The following is a 19,212-nucleotide window of genomic DNA, read 5'->3' as shown; positions in this document are numbered from 1 at the left end:
TGAGAAACTGAAGGGCTGAGATGTTTACAGAAACAAAAAAAGCCTTAAGTTTCCATCTTCCCCTTCATCAGAAGTATTCACTATTATGTGGTTTAGCGTCTTTATTCTTGTATACACCTGTGTTATTATAAATATCGTGTATATATATATATGATAATGTTATACACACATACACACATACACACACACATATATACAATATGATAATATCACATTTAACAGTTTTAAGTTAAGTACAAGTGTGTTTCTGTCTCTGTATCTCTCTATCACAGGATCTCATGAATCCCAGGCACACCATGAATTTATTATGTAACCAAGGCAGATGGCTGTGGACTCCTGATCCTCTTACTACTATTACTGGCTACTACACCCAGCAGTATTTTATGTATAGTATCCATCTCAGTATTATTCAATGATGATATTGCAGAAATCAAAAGTTTGTGTGGGACATATGTTACAACAATACCAGCAAAATTTACCTTATAAACAAAATAAACTTACTTTCATTTGCATTTCTAAGTCATTCCACGCTTTCTGATAAGACTGCAAAATCCTCTCAAAATAATTTTATACATGATAAAACCTGTAAAATCCCTTATCAACTTTGTTTTTCTTGAGGCTCTTTGCCTTCCCAGTCCCATCTAAGCTTACGCTTTCTAAGAGTGCCACACAGCAATTTGTCTGAAATCGCCATTTTCACCTTACACATTCCTATTTCCTCTCTCTGTACTGGATTCACCACGTTTCATAACTCTCACGACTCCCGTTTTTCTTGATTTGTTCTCTCATTTATTTTTGTCCAGCACATCTCCTACCAGCCTCTGAAAAGGGCATGTGTGGTAAATACTTCAAGTTTTGTGTGTTGGGAAAGTCTTTAGTCTATCTTTACTGTATCAATCTTGGTGAAAAATCATTTCCCTCAGTCCTTTAAAGTTGACTTTCTTTTTATGGGGGTAGCGAGGTACTGGGGATTGAATTTAGGGTCTAATACTTGCCAAACTACCACTCTACTGCCAGCTAAATTTCTAGCTTTATTTAACCTTTATTTCTGATGCTAGGAAATATGATAAGATATGAGCTTTTAACACATCTATAGTTTTCCTTTGGTAGATCTAGAAGCCTATTCTTCCTGGGATATTTCTTTATATCATTTATTTGATATTATTCTCAGTAATTTTATCTTATTTATCTCTCAGAAGACAATTAGGTAAGATTCTCTAGATTTTCTTTTATATTAAAAGTATTCACATTTTTTATTTAAATAAGTAACGAGGACCTGGGGATGTAGCTTAGTTGGTAGAATTCTTATTTTGTAATCAGAAAGCCCTTGTTTTAACCCCCAGTCCTGCATTCCAATAATTCCAGCACTCAAGGAGGTAGAGGCAGGAGGATCACAAGCTTAAAGTTATTCTTGGTTACATAGAAAGTTTGAGATCAGTCTGAGATACATGAGACCCTGTCTGAAACAAACAAATAAAACTACAAAACAACAATAAACAAATAAGACTTAAATTATTAGTTTTTAGTTCTACTTTTGTTATAATTATCAACACATATTTTCAAAATAAATAGAATTCAAGTTAGTATTTCTATATACACACCCATCATGTTACTCATAGTGTCCATCCCCAACACTCTTCCCAGCTCCTAAATCTTCCTCTTAATTTTTAAATTTTGTTCCCCCTCTTTTGTTCTTCTCTTTCTCTAGAGACCCCTGTACTGTTCTATACTCCTACAAGTTGATATATTTATTTTCCTTAATTGACTAAGGACATACGGTATTTGTATTTCTGGCTTGTTTTTACCTAAAGTAAGGTTTTCCAGTTTATATTGCGACAAATGACAAATTTTTCTCTTTAACAGGTGAGTGGCCCATATGCTTCATTCCCCTTGTCTGTTCATCTGCTGAGATGATGCATCTGGGTTGCTTTCATAGTCTGCCTCTTCTGAATAGTGCTGAATAGGTTCAAGGATCTGTACATTTCATCTGCTTTCTCTATATGCTGGACTGATGCTTTATTATTCTCTTATATATCTTATATATTTGATTTAATTTACCTTATGAATTTCTCAACTTTGTGCTCTTAGTCTTTTACCAATTCTTTGAAAAAATCCTAGTTACAACATTTTTAATTTCTGTTTTATTTGTGTTCTGTTTCATCAAGGACAAACTACATTTGTCCTTCAGTATTTATAGAACATTGGCTTCAGAATCTCTCCAGATATCAAAGTGCATGCATTCTCAAGTCCTTTACTTAAAATTATATAGCGTTTGTAGATAGCCCATGATCATCCTCCCACATGCTCTGAATCAACTTTAAATGATTTGGGATTTCTAATACAAGTGCTATAGGGGAATAACAGAAAAAGCTTCAAACATATATGCATTCTTTTCAAGTATATATACATGCAAATATATGCACACATATTTATGTGTATGCAAATATGTGTGTTGGGTTTTTTTTTGAGATCTGCATTTGGTTGAATTTGTGAACATAGAGCTCCTATTTTTTGAAAATATCATAGTTTCTTTGAAGCTCACTTCTGTTTTTTCCCTTTAGTTCCTCATTTTTCATGTTTCTTTGTTTTAATCATTGTATTTACTGTTAGAAGCTTTGCTTGGATATCTGACAATCTGAACATCTGCTTATGGTTAAGAATTTGAAGGTAGGTGTGTTGCGTAGTGAGCTTCTGTAGAGAGCAGTTGGCTAGGCACCTGTTGTTCAACTTTATTTTGCTTGTTTGTTTTTGGTTGATATCTGTTAAGTTTTGACCCTTGGGACAGTGACTGTCTTCAGAGAAGAGACTTCGTAATCTTGACTGCCAGAATCTGGCCATAAATTTGGGTGAATGAACCTGAGATTCTCACTATCAGTCTCAAGAGTACTTTAACTTCATCGCTGATCTTGTGCTCCATCTCAATTCCAAGTTTCTTTGTTTCCTTTGTTTTGGTTCTGGAGCTGCTGTGAATCAACATAATGCATTTCTGTTTTTTTGTTTTTCCCAGAGGTCTTTTTCTTCTCAGTGGGTATCAGGACAGGGAGATGTCTAAGCATTCCTCCCTCAGATATCCCGAAGACTTTTCCCTAATGCTCAGCCTTACCCCTACTAGCATAGTGCTGAGATCCTCTACTAATCCTTTCTAGTGTTCTGAGTAAGCACAGTTGCTTGCTGCTTATTAATACTTTCTACTGAAGATACTTAAGTTTGATTGGCCTCCACTCTGCAAAATCAGTTACCATTCCTACAGCCACCTTCTTTCTTCATGATCTCTGGCTCAGATTTGCAGGCAACTTTGATATTGCTAATTATGAAACAATGATGTTTCTGTTCCTTCTTTTCCCGGTACCAGGAAGTTATAGACAAAACACGAAAGAAAAAAGAATTATAAAAGGGTGCATATGATATTCCTTTGTGCTGTCTTCTATAGGTCTGTAATTAATTCAATAAGTATTTATTAAGCTCAGACATAGAACATTGGTTAAAAGCTTCAGTAAGACTATCCTGAATATACTTAAAGTCTGTGTCTTCTCTTCACTTTAAAGTGCACATAGTAATGGTACTTCCTCACAGAATTCTGAGTATCAGATGAGTAAAGACAGTAATGAATTTTCCTGATCCTTAATAACTCCTCAATCAATGTTAGCCATTATTCTTAATAAAGTAGTTATTATAATTATTATGACTCAGGAACTCTTTAAGGACTATAATAGAAAACAAAATATAAACAGATCTTTGTCCCAATAAAAAGGAATGATTTTAAAATTTGGGGACACTGAGACTACAACTCATCACAGATTCAAGACTGGAACAAGGGGATAAACGCCACACTTACAGGATGATGTTGCCAGGGACAGGAGCTCTTCTTCATAAATACAAACAATAGCAGGCATTGTGTATTCAGTGTTAACTGAGGTTTCTGTCCTACCCAGTCCCTCTATGTTAGCCATGCCATCCACAGCCATTTAATCCCAAATAAACACACAAAGGTCTATGTTAATCATAAACTGATTGGCCCATTAGCTCAGGCTTCTTATTAACTCTTATAACTTATATTAGCCCATTATTCTTGTCTGTGTTAGCCATGTGGTTTGGTACCTTTTTTTTGGGAGGCAGTCACATCTTGCTTACTCTTTGTCTGGCTTCCTCTCTGTCTGGGGTGACAATTGTAGACTGAAATTTCCCTTTTCCCATAAATCTCATTGCCCTGCCTCTACTTCCTGCCTGGTTGCCTTGCCTATACTTCCTGCCTAGCTACTGGCCAATCAGCATTTATTTAAAATACAAGTGACAGGGTACAGACCATTGTCCCACAGCAATTCAGTGATTCCTCAGTACTAAGTAGTTTACATAAATGATCTCATTATCTTCAAACCAACCCACAAAGTACACACTAGCATCTATATTTTATGTGTAAGGAAATTAAGGCTCAAGCAGTTTCCTAAAGGTCAAGGCAAGTGACGTACCTGGGATTCCACCCAAGACTGCTATCAGAACCTGAATATGGAAGTGCACCTCAGGATTGTTGTGCTTTTATTTTGCTTAGCTGGGCTGGTGCTCATTCCTTACTACAGGAAAGTCACAGAACCAAGTGACAGATATTTTGATCTGAACATGTTTATTGAATTGTTTTCCTTTGATGTAGGAGGTAGTAAGATGTTCCAAGGATCTGTGAAAATAGCAGTAAATCAGAAAAGAGAGATTTACGGGTGGGAGACTACTGACAAACTTCCTAATTTGGTCTCAGGATGAATGAGCAATGATTATCACTATGCACCTGTATACTTGGGCATAAAATAGACTTCTGAAATTAGGTTTTGAAGCCTTAATTCTCCTCTTTTTATTGTACTTTCTTGTTTGTTTCAAATGAAATTCTATTGGCTACAGTCATATATTGCTGGAATACATATTTTTGGATATTTTCACCAAGTGTGGCCTTGTATGGTTTCTTAAGATGTTCCATATACTTAATGTCTTCCATTATCTTAAATATGAGTGCTTAGCAGGTGGCTGTTAAGCTGAAGAGGAGATAGTTTGGGCTTGGAGCTTTCTAGAAGGAAGCCCAGCAGGCAGGGTATAAAGAAAGATTTCCCAACCTTGACAGTGACCACAGTTGTCTGTCTATCTCACTCTCTGTAAAATAAGAATATTGTATCCATGAGCATCATATCAAAAATTTGTTTTTCATCCAGTTTTTGGCCAAGTCCATGGTTTGTGATTATGAATTATTGTACATATAATTTTGTTTCTCTTTTTCTTAGACAGGGTTTCTCTGTGTAGCCCTGGAATTCACTCAGTAGACCAGGCTAGCCTGGAACTCAGAGATCTGCCTATCTCTGCTTCCCTAATGCTGGGCTTAAAGATGTAAGCCACTAATGCCTGGCATAAGTATCATTTTTTAACAACAGAAATTAAATTAACTTAAAGTTTTAAAATCTCTACGTGTGTTCAGTTTCTTGTTTGAAAGTGATGTTGCTATTTTTATCATTCAGATAATGAGTTTTTGAGGAAGTAGATTTTAATGTACACTTCTGAGGACAAAGTTCCTTCAAAGGCGGTTTGAGCGCTTCTCATAGAGCATAACAAATCTGAAGTGATGATAACCAGCTTGATAATAGCATAAACCACTGAACAAATTCAAATATCACTGCTCCTTACTGTGACCTTCTTCTCCTCTTTAAAAGTTCTAAAAGGCTTAGAATAAAGTTATTTAAAGTCATGAAACAAAAACCAATGGTATGTCTTAATTGCCATTTATTTAATTCACTTATTCAGATTCAGATCTACATGGTAGGCAAAAACAGTAGCACAGACCATTAATGGTCTTATCATTCTGGACTGGGATATCAACAAAGTCATCTATCTGGCTGGTATTCCCATCAATTCTGTCTTGCTTCTTGTTATAGTTTTCTATTTCTATGTCAAAACATCATGACCAAGGCAACTCATAGAAGAAAGTGTTTAATGGCACATAATTTCAGAGGGGGAGTTCATGACTATTATTGTTGGGAACATGGAAGCAGGCAGGTGGGCATAGTCCTGGAGCAGTAGCTGATATCTTACATTTGATCCACAAGAAGAAAAGGGAGAGAGGAAGAGAGGGAGAGAGGGAGAGGGATGGAAGGGAGAGGGGAGGAGGGAAGACGAGGGCAGAGAGAGAGAAAGAGGAGAGAGGGATAGAGGGAGAGATGAGAGAAAAGAGGGAGAGAGGGAGAGAGGAGAGAGAGAGGGGAGAGGAGAGATGAGATCAGAGAGAGAGAGGGAGAACAGAGAGTGAGAGTAGAGGAGAGAGGGAAGAGAGAGAGGAGCGAGAGAGAGAGAGATGAGCCTGCGTATTGGCTTTTGAAATCTCAAAACCCAACCCCACTCATTTCACCTTCTTGAAGAAGGCCATGCCTACTCCAACAAACGGCCACGCCTCCCAATTCTTCCCAAACATTTCCACAAACACAGGACCATATTTTAAACATTTGAGTCTAAGGGAGTCAGTCTCTCTTCAAACCATTTCTTTGTGGTTTAGCGAGAAGCCAGGACAGGACCTTGTTTCATCATCCTCATCTTACTCTCATCATTTGCCTTAAATACAACTAGAGAACTTTTGTAACTGATCCTAACACAGCATGTTTTGGACTTTGGACTTAAACGAAGGGGAAGTGTCCATTGCTAAAAAGTGGAACAGGTGAAATGGAGGCATTTCATGGACAGTTGGCCAGCCATGATGACAGCTCCTTTTGTGATTGAATGCTGTTGCTAGGCTTTTCTCTTAACTTCAAGCCCCTTGTTCATTATACCATTGTGACTATGAGGCACTCACATCAGATCCCCGCCGCCCCCCATGTATGTGTGTGTGGGTATGGATGTGCGTGCGTGCGTGTGTGTGTGTGTGTGTGTGTGTGTGTGTGTGTGTATGTATGTATGTGTTTGCAGTATGGCATAGGCAAGAGAATCCCAAAGAATAAGCTCCAAGTTTCAGTAATCTGAGGGTATTGCTGTCAGTTAGTTCTCACAGGGCGCTGCCTAAGAACACAGATGGCAGGATAGACTGGCCAGCAGGAAACAGTGCAGTGCGTCAACTCAGAGGCAGATTTTTAAAAGGAGTTTCAATATTTTATTTTGGTAGTAGATAAATAGATAGATACAGTCTCTTTCCCAGAAGGCTCTGTGCCTTTCAAAACAGAATACTAGCATTCTTTTCTGCTTTCAGAGACTTGCTGCCCTGCAGGTGTTTAAAAACTAGTTGTTTTTTTATTTTACTAGTATTGATTTTGTACTTTGCCTTCTTTCCTTCACTTTATGTCATAACCCACCAATGTCTCAGAAAGAGTTGGGCTTTTGCAGGAATACTAAAGGCAACCACTGTCCAAGAAAGTCAGACATGTGATTACTGAAAACTTCCTAAAGGATCTCTGTGTATGGTTGTCCACTGAAGGTGGATATCTTGTTTTGATCTATTTCTAATCTGTTTCTGAAGGGTGTGTGTTGGGGTTGGGTAGAGAGTTCATCAAAACAGAATTCAGGAGACTGTGACTCAGTAGTCTAAAACACTGGAAGCATACAGTAGCTATCCAGAAAAAATGAGGGATACTTATTAGAGATGGTACAAGGGGGTGAAGATCTGAGACCAAACATGCAAGTAAAGTTATTGAAGTAAGCAGTTGACTATTTGAGTCTGTCATATAGGAGAGAGGTCTGAGTTGTAACCTCAACTCAGAGTCATGATATAGTTATGCCATTTCAATTCATAAAAGCAGAAGTGGTCACCAAATGAGAGAGTATAGATAGAAAGAAAGATAAAGACCTGAGTTTGGGGTACTCTAATATGAGGAGAACAGAAAGATAAACAAGGACCTACATGTAGGCCAAACAAAAATAACTGCTTGCTAACTTCAGTCCCTTAACTAGTCCAAAAGTCGAGAATTTTTTAGAAGAGTTCAGAAGCAGAAGAGACTACAGCCAGATTTTTTCCCAATCAAGAATACTAACCCAAGATATAGGAACCCTGTATTCTAGCCCTGATTTTATGCTTGATTGAGGAAACTTATTAGATTACTTGGTGTCTCTGAATCTCCCTTCTCTAAGTATAAAGGTACCTAATCAGATGACATAAAAGTTTATGATAGTCATAATTCTGTATTATCATTTTAAGAAGACATTGAGTGAGGTAATGTGTGATGCACCCCAACATTCTTTTCTTAGAACAGGCCATTGTCCATTTTTTTTAAATTTTAGATATATTAGAATCCCTAAGAAGCTTTTTATAATCCTGATCCCTGGGTCTCAAATTTAGCATTTCAGTTTGTTGCTATGAGCTCATTTTTGATATTCCTTGGGTGATGCTAATATGTAATCATAGTTGTACCATCATACTCTATGTAAACAAAGTTTGGCACTATTCTGTTAGCTACTACACTGCTCTGCATATTTGCTTGTGTTTCCAACACAAACATAACTCGGTTAATTTTAAGTATTTTTTTCTCTCACCTGAAGCCTGTCAAAAGAGGTTAGTTTTGTAGACCTTAAGATACAGAGACAGTGAGAATCAACTTTACTCAAAACTTGGTAAAATAACATGATCGTAACCTTCTTGACTTCCATGCTGTATTTGAAATGCTATAGGAAACCATGAGGTCATAGTTGTGGGGGCTGCAGAGTAGAAGAGTTGTCTGATCTTTCTCTTCACGTTTTATGATAAAAGATACAAGATTTATTCCAAAAATAAGTTACAAGGTTAATGAACAGTGTAGCAGGCATAGTCAAGCAATTTTCTGTATCATACTACTGACTTACAGTGTTTTCTCATCAGAGTATTGCAACTTTGCAAGCCAATAGGATATACGATTTGTTGACTTGAATGCATGTTGTCTAGTGTGTAGATATGCATTTAAAATGGAATGTTAGTAGCCACTTCTCTGAGGGGTATGTGTTTAGGAGACTAGTTATTTTGGATGAAGACAGGAGGTCACAGACATGGATTATGGAGTTCCATTATTTACAGTCTTGCCATACACACCTATTACCCTAGTAGTGCAAAGAAGTGATTTTTCCCATGTGCAGGGCACCAATAACTAGTCTGGTAAATTTCCTTTGAACTCCCCTTGTCTAGTTCATGCTTGTGTTTTATGCTTTTTTTTTTTGCTCTAAATCACTTTTTTAGCTAAGGAGCATAAACATATACTGTGTATGACTTGGTTTGCTCATAAAATTGTCATATTTGATATGTTTAGAGATGTGGAGGCCTTCGGGAAATAACAGAAAAATTCAGGGGAGAAACCAAGCAAGTCCTCAGAAATATTTCCTCCCTCTGGGTCTTCATAGCTCTGCAGCATTCAGACGTGTGGCACATAATAATGAAGAGAAGCTTGGAATATACCCTGAAATTGCTCTAGGGTGACTAGGGCTCAAGATAATTGTAATTTTTAAAAATAGGTTTCACCGTTGTTTGGAACCATCTACAATTCAATTTACTTTATCGCACAAGCCATGAATAAGGCTATGAAAGAAAATGGACAGGCTAGTGCTGCCGGCCTAGTCCAGCATTCCAGAAACATGCAGTTCTATGGCTTCAGCCAGTTGATAAGGACAGATTCAAATGGAAACGGAATTTCTGAATATGTAATCCTGGACAGCAACGGGGAAGAATGGGAACTCCGCAGCACTTACACCGTGGACATGGAAACTGAACAGCTTTGGTTCAGAGGGACCCCCATTCACTTCCCTGGTGGCAGGCCCCCTAGCACAGATGCAAAATGCTGGTTTGCAGAAGGGAAGATCTGCCGAGGAGGTAAGGAATGGGAAGTCACTGGGCATCAGTGTGGTTTAGTGTGGGTTATAGGGGCCCTTCTTTGAGACAAGGTCCATCTCAATACTGAAACACTCACAAAGACATACGTTTGCGTTTCAGATTGCACAAACGTCTTAGTATTTTATCTCCTTGATTTAAAAATAATCAGAACCACGAAAGGCACTTTCCCAGTCTTAAAGAATCATTCGCAATCTGAAAGCTAACCCATCACTGGTCCTGATAGAGGTCTCAATCTTTCTCCAAGACATAATTTTAATAAAAATGAAAGTGTCTTCCTGCTCCCCTGACTTTAGATGGCTGTGGCCTGTGGGTTTTTTTTTTTCTGCTAAAAAACATCACCTGGGTATCCCGTGATATACCCAAATCCTGTCAGTCAGATTCTACCATAAGAACACTATATTTACACCATCTCCTCTCTGAACTACTATTATACTAAAATTTTCTGCCTTATAGCTTAGCACGAAATCAATTTTCAGTTGTTTCTCATGCATTGGTGGTGTCTCCTTATCCCCAAGATGTACTTCTCCTTGAGGGTAGGAACCACAGCTAGTAATTCTGATGTCCCTTAGCAGACTGATTGACTGGTAGGACTCTTCTAGCTTTTGGGAGAGGGAAATCTCATCAAACCTCTGAGAGCCAAAGGGTACCTTTAGAAGGACCCACAGTATTCTGATTTAAGTATTTGCCTCTACCTTTCCAAAACCAAGAGCATCTATTTGAAATAGCATGATTTTATTTCAACAGGGCACATCCAACTGCCTCTTTACTCACATCATCACGTATTTCCCCCTGAAGTATTCATAATCTATTTAGATAGTTAGATTTCATAGAGACCGACATATATGCTTATGAAGACACTATCAAAACTGGACTGTATCTCACCGTTGAAAGAGAAAGAATGATATAATTCATAAGGTTTGTGGACTCAGATGGATTAGGAAGGTCTTTTATTTTAGACAGCATAATACTCAGCCTTCACAGGTAAGATACCACACCTATTCTGAAGAATTTTACTGCTGTCCAACTTAAATGAATGCACTTAAAGTTTTCCATTTGTAGACTTTTTCCTCCAAAGAAAACACCCTGGTCAGCCTTAATTCGTGTGATTTGTTATTGTCAGAGTGGTGAGTGGTTTTGCTGTGGAACAGTGAAATTGCTTTCTTGTCCATAAAGTCAACAAGACAGACTGTGCTGTAGAAAAATGGAATTAGGTTAGGTACATGTGGCTTGATTTTAGAGTCACCAGGAAGCACAAGGAGTCGCTCTGTGGTGCGCTGTATTTACTGCTTTTCCATTCTCTCTCAGCAGGTATGGACCCCGCCTTAGCCATGATGGTCTGCCTCGCTTTGCTTGTAGCCTTGCTGTCTATTAATGGATTTGCTTACTTTATAAGGTACATCTTTTGTTCCTTTTTGTGTACACAAAACAGAAGTCCACAATAGCCTTGTTAATATTGATTTCCAGGAAGTCATGTTTCAGTACAATTGCCCACTGATTTTCCTTGCCGCAGTGATTTACCATCTCTACTGGCCCCATTTAGAGTGAAGTGTTTTCATGATGCTGAGAATAGCTTTCCCAGTTTGTAGTGTCAGTGGTGATGTTGCCTATGAGTAGATCTGGCTCTCAACATAATGGTGAAGTAAAAGAACCATGGTTTTAAGCTTCTTTATTACTGCCTATCTATGGTTACTCCCATACCCACCACCCTCGCTGGAAAAGGAACTATCTTCTTCCCCAAATGGTATGGTAGGGAATAGAGTTGGAATATTGTAGGCAGACTTTAGCTAGACTCCAAGCTTTATGAATAGTGGTGCTAATTCCTAACTCTGGAGTATCAGGTATGCTTTTTTGATCACTCAGTGTATAGAAGAAATTGCTTCTAAAGCTGAAGATTTGAGTGTAAAGCCTGGGACCCACAATGGTGAAAAAAGATAACTGACTTTGACAGACTGTCCTCTGACCTACACATGCATGCTGTGGTACATGAGTGCTCAATACCCCTCCCTCCGTGCACACACATAAAATACATAAACATATTTTAGGGGCTGGAGAATAGCTTCAGGGGTAAGATTGACTGCTGAGTTTGGCTCCCAGCACCCATGTCAGGTAGCTCACCACTGCCCAAAACTCCATTTTCAAGGACTCTGATGACCTCTTTTGGTTTCTGCTGGCACTGCACTCATGTGCATATCTAGAAGTACATGCAAATGTACATATAATTAAAAATAAAGTCTTAAAACAAGATTATAAGAAAGATTAAACAAGCAAAAGTGAGTAAAGCGCTTACCTTAGTACATGACTCAGAGTAGGCACTCAATGAATGGAAAAACTTAAGCCCTTTGTAGATACACTGGATTCTCCTGCTAATTGTTGTGAACTCAGAATCTCCATTTGGACATCTATGTCTCTCTTTTTTCCCCCACAAGACACGGTTTCCCTTTGAAGCTCTGGCTGTCCTGGAACTCAGGCTGGCCTCGAACTCAGAGATCTACCTGCTTCTGCCTCTCCAGTGCTGGGATTAAACTTGTATGCCACCACCACAGAGCAACATCTATGCCTCTTGACCAGAATATCATGATATGGATTTCTACTGTTCTTCTTCCGTGAATACCCCTCTCTATTCATCAATATCGTCATTACCATTAACTCTGGGTTCCTCCCTCAAATCCCTTAACAGGTGGTTCACTAATTTGGTGACATGTTTCACGACTGGTCTGAATGTCACTTAGTCTGAAAATCCTTTCTTCTGATCTTTGTATTCGAAGAGTTGGACTGTGTCCATATGAGAGTAGTTTGGGGACAGTGAGAAATGAAGTAGGTCTCTCTTTTCTACCTTGTCATCTCTTCGTAAGGCTAGTCTCAACAGTAGTATGGATGGACTCATTGGGAATGGGAATAAAACTGTTTTGGTACGTCCCAAGAAAAAGTACATAGAGTGTATGATCTTTGGCCAGCCACTGAACCTCATGGCCAGGATTTTCTCATTTGTACAGTGAAAGAATTAGCTTAGATGATGCTGAAAAGTTCTTCCAGCTTTGCTATTTTAATGAACTTACAAAAATGAGACTGAAACCATTATAGGGGGTGTTATTCTTCCTATTTAATATGTTGGTACCTAGTAAAAATCTTAACACACACAAAAGAGTAGATAGGTTACAAATTGTTAAAACACACTTGATAAAGCAAAGAAAGTTTTTTATCTTCTAACTTCTGTGGCTGGGATATATCACTGCTAAGAACAGAAATTTAATATCCTTTATGTGTTGTCAAATAATTTAATATTTAATTAGCATCCTTAGATTCTCGGCAAAAACAAATGATGGACAAGAACCTCCACCCCCGAGATTTTAGGAGTCATAGGCTCTTTCCACCCAGTCAGCTGCTTACTAATCAACATCCCCAAATGATAATTCTTGCTGGCCTTTTAAACTGAATGGATTGGTACTCTGGACTTTGAGTGAGTCCAATTCATTAATCTTTGTAAAGACAAGGAAAAAAGAAACAGAAGTCCCACAAAGGTATGTGTGTGTGTGTGTGGGGGGGGATACGGGGTTGTTTAAGCTTGTGAGCTAAAGGGTAAAAAGACTGAAGAGGAAAATGATTGGAGAGGGACGTGATTAGGAGGAAAATGATTCGAGAGGGAAATGAGTTTGAGACAATTGGTACTTCAAGTGGTCACAGAAAACTCAAAGATGAGAACAAGGCACACCATTTCCCAGAGTCTCCAGGTCCTTGGTTCCTCAGTTAACAAAGCATAAAAGGTACCCCTCTTTGCTGCCTTCCTCCCTCTCTCTGCCCACCATGGCTGCAATCAGAAGAGCTGAGTGGCTGCTGAGTTTCTGTAATAGATGATTACTTATAGGAGAGCGACTCTCTGGTCTTTCCTTTTTGTGTGTTTTGATTGTTTAAGGTTTTTTTTTTCTTTTTTTTCAGAAAGAAAGCCATGCAAAGAACCCAACTGCCCCAAAACAAAGGATTCTTTGAACTCTCTTTTCTCCCTACTCCTCTGAACCAGATTGTCTTGCCTCTCTGTAGAGCGCTCTGGAGCTTTGCAATACTAATGATGATAATGATAATAATGAGCCCTGCTACTTTCCTGGTGCTTCATGGTTTTCAGAGCACTTGTACATACATTATCTCATTTGATTTTCAAAACAACTCTCAAAAGCAGGGAATGTAAGGACTATTATCCAACTAGATAGGAGACATTGAGGCATAAAGAGGTTAACTCATTTATCAAGGTCACCTGCACCTGGCTAATTAATGACAGAATCAGTACAACCCCCCACCCAGCCTGGGAGTTCAATTTGCTTTTTACTAGATTGTATTTTGAAGCACAATTATTTTTACAGGTGTGCCTGCTTTAAGACAATTTTCTACACATATGAAGCAGATAAGTTAGGGAGTGAGGTTTTACTTTGCCAAAAGATTCATGTGTATTACCCAAGAAGTCACTACAGGGCTCTTTTAATTTTCTCTGCAGGGCAGCAGCTCCCACTATGATAAGGGACATATTTGTTGGCAGACAACTAGGAACACATTAATTGTTTGTTTGTTTCCAAACCAGTGACGTCACTGAGAACATTTGACTGGGTTGCTGGTACTTAAAGTTACAGCGATGTTACAGAAGAAAGTCTCCTTAGGCCAACTTGGCAAAGCATTTGATTCTCAGTGGTTGTTTTTCTCACCCTGGCTCTTGCAGTGTTGCAGTGAACACATTGCATTATTGTATTATGGAAAAGAAAACAAAATTAGAACTTAGCTTCAAGCACACACACACACACACACACACACACACACACACACACACAGAGAGAGAGAGAGAGAGAGAGAGAGAGAGTACCACACAAACTAAGGTTCCTTCCTGATCCTAAATTGTCTGGGACACCCATGTGACTGTGTGAAATAGACATCGTACACTCTTAGGTGTCTACTAATTGATTTGTATAAAATAATTACATTGACTGCGAATTCATGGGCTTGTTTGGAGAGAATCATGTTTAAACCATGTCTATGTAATGCTCAGACAAGAGACTAATTGGGTAAAAGGGAAAACAAAACAAAACAAAAAAATCCGAGTCAGCCCACTTGTTTGGACAAAGCAAACAACTGACTGAATTTTTCCACTTTTCAACCTGTTGCTTTGGCAACGCGTGCATGCAACTTTACAAGACAAGTGGTCTTATGGGCAGAAATCTGGGCATAGAGCCAGGGACCAAGGATTCCAGTTCCAGCTCTGCCTAAGGCTAGGGAATTGCACATAATTTGTGTTATTTTGCTTTGTTTCCATAGTGTGTTTTTGTTTATAAAATAGAGATCTTTGAGTTTTGGCTTTAAGATTATTCGGGTGCCTACTGTGAGTAGGATGTATGCAGGATTTCTTAAACATTACTCAGAGGTGTTTTAAACATGCTCCTGATGCGAGAGCACTATTTTATTCGTCTGAAATACTACCCTATACATCACCCTTGCGTTAGTTTTGGATACGATTTCAATAATATTTTCATGTTTGTATTTTTGTCTTTGTAAGTTATGATGACCAGGCTTGTATACGATTTCAATAATATTTTCATGTTTGTATTTTTGTCTTTGTAAGTTATGATGACCAGGCTTGTTATTTCTCTTCACTGTAGATATTATGGTAAAGACACACACACACACACACACACACACACACACACACACACACACACACACTAGAGCAAATCAACCCAGGTTTTGCAAAAAATATCCAGCCCCCCCCCCATCTTATTTTATATTTGTTTCAGGCGACGTATAAATAAAATCCAGTTGATTAAAGGACCCAACAGAATTCTACTGACTTTGGAGGATGTGACATTTATTAATCCTCACTTTGGTAGTAAGGTAAGTAGCTTCTTTTCTGGCTGTATTGCCTGATATCATAGCCAGAAGCTACAAGTTACCATTGAATGTATGTCATGTAGTTAGTTTCAATTACGATGCGCTTTAAGAATAAGATGCATGGCCTGGAGAGATGGGTTAGCCATTAAATGCTAGGCTCACAACCAAAACTACAAGAGTAAAAATGCACACTGCATTTAAAACACTAAAAATAAAGACCTGTAAAAAATCTCATGAAAATTTGTGAAAAATTGATTATAAATAAAAACTATTTTAGATATATGGGGTTAAAGAAGGCATATTATTAAATTATTTTTATCTATTTTATTTATATTTTACTATAACTGTTAGAACACAAATAGTTATATATGTGGCATGGAATATTCTTTAGCCAGAAAAGAATAAAATCTGTCATTTGTAGCAACATGGAGCAAACTGGAGGACATAAGGTTAAAGGAAATAAGTCAGATATAGGAAGGCACTGTCACATGATCCTGCTCAAATGTAGAAGTAGGAGAATGGACTAGTAGTCACTAGAGGGTAGGAAGAGTAGAATACAGGGAAATAGACAGAAATTATACAACTGGTACTAGATTACAGTTAGACGGAAGAATAAATTCCAGTGTTCTATAGAACACTTGGGTGACTATAATTTAAATTTAGTGCATAAATTACAAAAAAATAAATGAAAAGGAAAAAAAGGATGCTAAAGTTTACTAACCTAAAGAAATGAGACAGGGGACTAGAAATATGGTTCAGCACTTAAAAACTGTATTGGTCTTACAGAGGACCTGGATTTATTCTCAAGAACCTGTGTCCAGAAGCTTACCTGTAACTCTAGTTCCAGGGGATCCAACACATTCTTCAGGCCTCCAGAGACACCTGCATGCATGTAGCTTTCATACACATACACACAAAAAAATTGACAAAATTAAAATACATTTAAAAGAGAAATGAGTGTTGTATGAGAAAAGAATAAATAAAAAGAAAATGATATATATTTAAGGATATTGAAATGTTAATTATTATGATTTGTTCATTATGCATTATGTACTATATCAATTATTTAACTATTTTATACCATGGCATATGTTTGAGTATTAACTGTTGATTAAAATTACATATATAGTTCGTGTTATATTTCAGTTAGATAATGCTATTTAGCACCGTGTTCTGAAAGCGAACACAATTCATTCTGGACAATAGTTGAGCTTTGACTTCATATAACCCCTTTTAGGTAAACTTTATATTAGCCTCTAACACCCAACATGGTGCTTACAGTATAAGAGGTACTAATAAAAGTTTGGGAAAGGATGATTGTTTGTATTTGTGTCATAACAGGTGATCTTCATAAGAACCTGCTACTGTCCCTGGGTTACATTTTCTGAGATTACATGTAATCCTTACCTTCTAGAGCATTAGAGTCAAGTTGAAGACAATGAAATCATGCAAGGAAATCAATAGGTGCCAGATTGTACAAATGAACTGGAAATAGAAGAGGACTTTAGAGAAGTCAGATTAGTGGAAGGAGCTTTTTCAGAGATCCACATCAAAAGCTGAGTCTTAAGAGAAGGGAAAGTAGAATTTGTCTATGTCATAGATTACAGACTGCTTATCAATCACTTTTCTTTGACCCTCCCAGGAGAAATTAGCAGCAAACTTTGAAATTACACATAAAAAGTCTGGATTTATGAGCTTTTGTAAAATCTGGGTTGTGAATGTTGATATTTATTACAGAAGGGTGATTGCAAACTAACATTGTTGTGTCATATTCTCCAAAAATAATTAGAATATAAGATTTTTAAATGTTCTTATTACCAAGAAAGGATAAATGTTTGGAATGATGGGCAATTTAACTACCCTGACTCAAGTAATATACAATGTATGTGTCTACCATAGCATCATACTGTACCCCATAAAGTTGTATAATTATTATCAATGCATTTTTAATCTGTTGGCAGTTGTCCAAAATTCAGTAGTGAGTAGTTACATTTTTTTTAATCTTGTAAAAGACATGCTTTCTGTGGGCTTTATACAGTTTCCGTCCTGTCTTCCTATTTATTCCTAACCCTGAAATATAGATATCCTGGACATAAGGAGCAGTATAAACAGAAGCGTGGAAAAAAAGAGCGTGTGCATGGGTGGCAGAGGGAGGGTGATGGTGGGGATTTTTGTCAAGGGAGTTGGTGTGTTTCCTTTTGCTAGCTTTGCTGGTTGCAACGATGACACTGATCCTTGCATGTGCTGTGGGGCGGCAAGAGAAGGTACAAAGGCATTATATTGCTTTCGTGTGCCATTTACTGTTGTCATCTTACCGCACCAGATTGAAGACTTGGTTATCTCAGTGGCAAATTGGGCAGTTGCTTAAAAAGGACACTGAAAATGACATGCAATTAGCAGGCTACATGAAAAATGGATTTATGTGGTAATGCCCTGCTGTCTGGTCATTTATAATCCTCTGGTTTAAATTCTCTGATGATTTTGTGAGGTGAATATCACTTTCCTAGAAATCTGCTGATGAAAGGCAAGCCTAGCGCTGTGCCTGAAATCTGTACTCTGCCCCCATGCCACAAATCTCATTGATAATTGACTTCCATTTTTGAAACCACCAGAGTACACTAGCAGTCATGGTGGTCGATGTGTCTGGGTTTTTCAAAACTCAGCATTCTTTGTATGAAACTCCCCATGTGAAGCAGGCAAAAGTTCAGACGCTGAAGTGAAAACAATCCCAATCTATAACTTGATACCAAGATAAAATAACTCAATCCTGTGGTTAATTTTTTTTTAATTTATGAATGTGATAAGTCATAAAAGTCATTGTGAAAATGGAGATAAATGTACTAAAGTTTTGGTCAAAACATGCAACTTATTTCCCAAACCCATATAATTGGGCATTACCCATGTCAACCTGATGGCCCCTGACAGCTGTCTGGATGCTGTGCTCTAAAGTAGCGAAAACAATAACTGTGCTCAATTTTGGACGAAATTGGCTTTTTCAATGCATAGGTCATGTGACATCTATAAAATATCCATTATGTGTCTTCTCATTTATATTAATTTATAAAATGCACTTGCATTATAGGAGTGTGCCAGTACTTGCAAAATGTCACAAAAAGCACAACAGTGCTGTTGACAGACAGACAGAATGCCTAGGGTTGAAGACGTGATTATAGATCATTTCATTTAGGCCCACATTTTGACCCGAAGAGGATAAAAACATCACTGCAACTTTTTACTGTAAGCATAAGCAAAAGACAGCAAATATCAACAGCCCTTTAGGGAATGTTAATGCTCATTTGCTTGTTTAAGTGTTTAACTCTAAGTGGGAAAGAATGGCATTACGCCTGAAGAACACAGCTCTTTGCCTCTAAGTCCCTTTTTGGCATTTGGCTTCTCTCAAGGCTTTGGAGTGGAACAGATAGGGAAGCATACATTTTGCTTAATTGCTCTGCAGTCACAAACTTGCAGCTGGCTGTGTTTAATCAGTCAAGAAACCAAGCCAAAAATTCCATCCAAGAGGAATGTCTGAAAGTGTAAACTCTTTGAGA

General features: G+C 37.9%; 1 protein-coding gene across 1 annotated transcript in view; it reads left to right on the top strand.

Moving 5' to 3' along the window:
• The window catches only part of Gucy2f (guanylate cyclase 2F, retinal), a 79,791-nt gene that overhangs the window by 15,380 nt on the left and 45,199 nt on the right, over positions 1–19,212 (top strand). Inside the window, 3 exon segments of the mRNA XM_042054344.1 lie at positions 9,427–9,781; positions 11,111–11,195; positions 15,571–15,667. Coding sequence (XP_041910278.1) covers positions 9,427–9,781; positions 11,111–11,195; positions 15,571–15,667 — 537 coding nt within the window.

The sequence above is a fragment of the Arvicola amphibius genome, chromosome X (assembly GCF_903992535.2).
Source record: "Arvicola amphibius chromosome X, mArvAmp1.2, whole genome shotgun sequence".
NCBI classification, from domain to species: domain Eukaryota; kingdom Metazoa; phylum Chordata; class Mammalia; order Rodentia; family Cricetidae; genus Arvicola; species Arvicola amphibius.
Note: the sequence above shows the minus strand (reverse complement) of the source record. Positions and strands in the feature narration are given on the sequence as shown.